Source organism: Cyprinodon variegatus, unplaced genomic scaffold (assembly GCF_000732505.1).
Source record: "Cyprinodon variegatus isolate N-32 unplaced genomic scaffold, C_variegatus-1.0 Scaffold62, whole genome shotgun sequence".
NCBI lineage: Eukaryota > Metazoa > Chordata > Actinopteri > Cyprinodontiformes > Cyprinodontidae > Cyprinodon > Cyprinodon variegatus.
In genome coordinates, this window is record NW_015150515.1 from 798,385 (window position 1) to 804,206 (window position 5,822).

The 5,822-nt window shown below is 34.4% G+C and overlaps 1 protein-coding gene across 1 annotated transcript in view; it reads left to right on the forward strand.

Annotated features, from left to right (window-relative positions):
• The window catches only part of LOC107082797 (neurexin-1-like), a 1,206,010-nt gene that overhangs the window by 511,754 nt on the left and 688,434 nt on the right, over positions 1 to 5,822 (forward strand). The window contains exon 7 of the mRNA XM_015371662.1: positions 4,849 to 4,872. Coding sequence (XP_015227148.1) covers positions 4,849 to 4,872 — 24 coding nt within the window. The remainder of the gene's footprint in view (positions 1 to 4,848; positions 4,873 to 5,822) is intronic.

Below are 5,822 nucleotides of genomic sequence, written 5' to 3' on the forward strand. Positions count from 1 at the left end.
ATGCCTGTCGGTGCCCATGGCCCCAAATTTCCTAAATCCGCCCCTGTTGTAGTTTTACGCTTATTCCGACCAGGAAGCCTTAAAAATTCCCCGATTCAAAGCTTTAATCCTTTAAACTTTTGACATCAGCCACACAAAGCTATTCCTAAAAATACTGCAACCACACAGCACTTACACCCTGGTAGAAATGGACAATTTCGAGTCACTTCAGGAGAGCTATGAAATAGGATTCTCACATGGTTTCCTTTCGTTGAAGATATCCCTTTCCCCTCTATCCTCTCTGCAGTGGTTATGTCTCCAGATATTTTTTAGACCTCTGAAAACACCTCATCTGGTCGGCCATTTGCTTGAGAACATAATAAATGACTTTTTATCATCAGTGATTATGGTTCTCAGGCCTATAGTAAAAATGTATACAATATCCCTTGATCTCTTTTTACACATCTAGTCTCTAGCCACCTTGAGACTGGCAAGACATTTATTTTAGTTCTCCTGCTTTTTAAATTGCAGTCATAATTCAAGGCGAAATGTTCTGGAAATCAAATGACATTATTTTTTTGTACAACTTTTTCTTAAAATACACCGATTCAACTTCTTCTGAAAGATAACAAAGCAATAAGTCATTTATCTTTATAATCAAACATGACTATAATTATGACTATTGAGTTTAAAATCATTATAAAAACCGATGTTTGAGAGACATGATTTCCAAATCCAAACAGTAGGAATGTAGAAGTTGTTGCATTTTGAAAGAAAAGCTCCTATTGTCCCATTTTTAGTCGATACATCTGTTTGAGTAAAAAAATGAACCATTCATCATGTTTTTGACTTTTCTGGTTTTCTGTTATGTCCCTCCTTTCATTTCGAAAAGCTGTTATTTCTGCAGCTGAGATACATGGAAGCAAATTACGGTGCTCAAATGCAGATTCACACCCACTGCTGAATCTTTTTTTCTACTAATTAATGGATTAAGAGGCATCATTATAGGAAGTGGGTGATAGGTGACAGCTCTTTACTTTGACTGAGTATCAAAGAGTGGGTGTGCACAAAGTTTAACGTCGGCCATTTACAGTAGCCTCTTGGGGAGGAGTTTGTTTATGGTCACCACTCTGATCCCTGTCCCACGCAGAAAGCATGAACACATTCTTCCTACACCTTTTGTGGAGCGCCAACTTACAGAACAAAGAGATAAAACCCAGGTCAGGTAGAGCTTTCTGACCACTGGGAAAAACAAGGCTAGAGCCATTTGCTGGGCTGTTTAACTTCATAGACGAGTTCAAAAAGTGTTTTTTTTTTTTTAGTAATCAATCTAAGTCCCTTTCTTTCGTAAAATTGTGCATAATTCAGGGCAGGACCATTTTACATAACTGGCAATCATCCTCACTGCAGCTCATTGCCTATGCTTTCAGTCTTTTAGTCTCTGGATTCTCTGATTCATCCCTTTCAAATATATTCAACAGCTTTCGAATCTGGAACGATGACTCTAACTCCAAATACAATTTGGTGGCTTTCTCTATATTTTATTAAAGCACTTGGTTTTTGTTCTGTCCCTTGTGAAAGTATCCACCCTCCATGGCGTTAGTTTCACTTTGTTGAAACTGAATGTGTAAAGATAAAAATGTATGAATATTTATGAACTGAAGTTGATCTACTTTGGGGTTTTTACGAGATGGACATCTTTCCAAACATCCCATTTCTATAATAGTAATAATACATTTAGCTGCAAGTGTCTTCTGCTTGGTGTGTTTAAATATAGCAAATTTTTTAAGAACTGCGTCAGTTTTGTTGAGATATAATGATTTTTGTGTCACTTTATCATTGAAAATGGTGAATGGTGAAAATATGTTTTAGTTTTAAAGAGTTATTTATCTTTAACACTAATTAGTTGTTGTAAAATTAGAGGTTTAAAGGTTTTTTTAGCCATCTAGTAAAAATGTATACAAAATACCCTTGATCTAAGAATGGTGGCTTTTCTATTTTAGTTTCATTTTTCAAGGCTGAATATTTGTTTTTGTTAACTGTATTTATTTTGTTGTGGTTTTATTAAAGTACACTGATGCATATTTTAAAATAACACAATATAACCATTAATATAATCAATTATTATCATAATAGGTTCGTGAGTTTCTACAATTTTGCAATTTTTGGGTCAAACCAAATTCTGGGTTTAGACAAGATATAATATTGTTTCACTTACAAGCATGTTTTTCTTGTCAGAACCAAAGTTTCAAGATCATTTGCAAGTCTTACATTTCTGAAATAACAAATCAGTCAATTCTAAATTATAGAAACTGCTAAAAGATAAACATTACAGCTAATACTGTATATGTAATTTGCATTATATATGACATGTAATTTAAAAAATGTCTAATAGTAATAATAAATAATTTAACTTTATTGATCTCACATTGGAGAAATTTACCTCTGCATTTAACCCATCCATATGGGGAGCAGTGGGCTGCCATCTTGGGGTGCCTGGTGAGCAATCATGGGTTAAAGGTCATGCTCAGAGAACCAAAGAGGTTGTCTGTGGAAGTGGGTTTTGAACTCACAAACTCCGGATTCAAAGTACTATGCTCTAACCACTTGGCCGCCACTCCACCGGTGGAAAACTTCCTTGATAAGAGGTCCTAAATTAGACAGGTATTGTCACGGTTAGGTGAGGGTTTTTGAGGATCCAAATGCAGAGACTTGGAGGCAGAGGTGAGTATTGCTGATTAAATAAGGAAACTGAAGCAAAAATCAAAAGTACAAAATTACAAGTAAACAAAAAAAACAGAAAACTTCAGGGGAAAACTGACGTGGGGAACCGGAGATGAGGAAACAACAAAAACAACAAGGAACCAGAACAGAGTGGAGTATATAAGGGAAACAGAACAAAAGATGGACTAATTAGCTGAATATGGAGCAGGTGTGGGTAGAACTAACTAGAAGGAAGTCAAGGGGAAAGTAAACAAGCACAAAGGGGCAACAGAGAGCAAGACTGCTTGAATATAATGGAAAATTAAAAAGATCAACAAAACAGAACAACTGATAACTGAAAACTGAAAACTCAGAGTCCCAAAAGAACCGTAACAGAAATGGACAAAAAAAATGAAAAATACCACAAATTTTCTTCCTGATCCATTTTGGGGGTAAAATAGGGGCTGTTATCGGCGATACAGATCAGAAATGTATACAGTAATTTTTTTAAATAAAACAAACATGTTTTGTAAATGTAAAAAAGTGCAATTTTTTATAATACTGGGTGAATTTGGTTTACATTTCCAATTAAATATTTATTGCCCAAACTTGTTATATAGCCATCTAGTAAACTGTTTTTGAAGTTTACCTTTTAAAAATTGTAAATTCCTTTCTCCTTGAGCAAGATGGCCGCTGTAATGCACAATACTCCAGGTTAAACTCATGGAGCTATTTATTGAAGCATGAAATCTTTATTTTCTCCTATAATTTTAGATATGAACAACTCCATTGGCAACGGTATTGCTTTGTTGTTTAAAGCTCCAGGTTTTCTCCCTCTGTACCTGGTTTGTTCCAGCCTGAAGCAGCCTGACACAAGACGTCTATGATGCCCTGGCAGCAACAACAGCAGCTCTTCATCATTAACGCCGCAAATTCTGTGTTGGCAGGAATTTGGCAGTACGATACGTATCACGATTCATGTGTTACAACACAATTTTATATTTGATACATTCCCAAGCTGCTGGCAATGGAGGCAATAGGTTTCTGGGTTATATATAAGTAATAACGTTAAAATGAAGTTTAAATCGCAGCATTATCAAAATCATCCCTATTTGGATTTTAGAATCCATTTTAGAACCCAAAAGTCCAGAATTGGAGGTATTGATATTTTAATATTGGTCTGCACATCACTAATTTTTATTTATTTTTTTTTAACTGATACCTAATGAGCTTTTTTTTTCTCTTTCAGAAAGCAGCCGCTGCAAATTGTATGAAATATTTCTGCTCTCTTTTGTAGGTTTTTGTTTCCTTTGCAGGAGAATTAAGTCAATGAAAGCACAACCTCACACTTGAGATCAACCTTCATGTTTTAGAATTAAATATGTTTGAAGACATGCAATAATATCTTTATTTCTTATTTCATGTATTGCAGTTGCCATCTGTTAGATTCCCTTCTCTGTAAGTCATCTTAAATAATTGGCTGTGCCCAGAAAAAAAGGAAGGCCTCTCAGAAATTACCTAGACCCTATTAATAGAAAGCCCTGCCGACCACATCAGTCTGTCACCATGGATACTAATATTGATGTACTTTTCCCTTATTTCCTTCCCAATTCCACATAAACATCCCCTTTAAAACTCCCCCGAAGCCCCGTCTTCCCCCAGTGGAGGTTGATTTGCTAACTTTTGTCTCTCTTACTAACAAGCTTCCAATTCTTTCCAGTTTGATTCTTTTCGTTAGTGATTTTTCTTTTTTCCTTTACCTTTTATGATTTCTACAACTAACACTGTGTCATTCACGGAATGTTTACCATCTTGTTTTTTTTCTATTAAATTGCGACTTGCGTACTAACAAATGTACTGTATCCTCTCCTTTTACTTTGTTTTTTGGATGATTTTTGGATGATCCTTTTTTTTTAAAAACTAGCCACTTACAGTTGCTTTCTTTATTTCTTTATTTGGATGCTTTAAAGCAAAAAAAATATATAAATCTATAGTGTTTTTTACTCTTTAAATCCATTTTTTAGCCTATAAACTGAGACGCTTCTTTTTCTACAGGCAATTCTATCCCACTTTTTTGGGGGTTAAGATATGCTTTCTTGATTTTTTTTTTTTTTTTAAGGTTCATCATTATTTTTTCTTTCTCCTCCCCCCTGTTTTCTCCTAAAGCACGCAGGCATTGGACACGCTATGGTAAACAAACTGCATTATATGGTAGATATCATTCTAATTGTCTTACACTTTGGTTTGCCCTGGGTTTTCCGTTACTCTTTCTATTCTGTTTGCTTAACTCAAAGTCCAATCCTCCATCAATTCCAAGGTAGCTGAACAACTCCACCTGTTTTATTTTTCTTTTAGCCCTCACTTTGTATATATTTATACAAAAATATGTAGTTGATTTTTACTACCCTTTCTTTTTCCCCTTCTGAAATTTTTTACATTTTCACCCAAAGAGGTCTACCAAATATATATTAATTTTATGAATTTATTTATTTTTTTATATATATTTTTGCTCTTATTTTCTTTTCTTTTTTTCTCTTCTTAACTTCAGATACTATCCGTATGAAGAAATAAAGAACATAATGCAAAATCAATGTTTTTATATTCTGTATTTAAGTATTATTACAATTTATTTTGTAAATCTTAGTTTATTTGTTTATAGGAAACCTAAGAGGAAAGCTTACACAGCTGATTTGACAATAAATACATATTCTGTGACTTTTCCAGTGAAAGCAAGTAAAGTACAGAAAGCTTTTTGGGAAAAAAAAAAAAAAAAAAATAGTTCAGTGTCAGAAAGCCGTAAGTTCTACATACAAATCCTTAGTCGTTTTCCTGCTTATTTTATTGTGTTCAATAAATGCTACCTTTCAAACATTTATTTAGAGCCCAAAAACTCTTTATTGTGTCATGATCTCCCAGCAAGCTGTTGCATAAATAAATGTCTGAGAACACAGAAAGCCGAGCCTAAATCCAAGCTAATGGATGTTGCTCGACGGAGAAATTTAGATGCTTTAGTTCTGCTAACTAATGCATGTACTGCAGCTGCATTATTATAACTTCTGTTTAGCATTGGTAAAGCAAGTGGAAACTTCAGCATAGGGCTTGTACGATGTTTGTATCTCACCTGCTTTAACGTCAAAAGA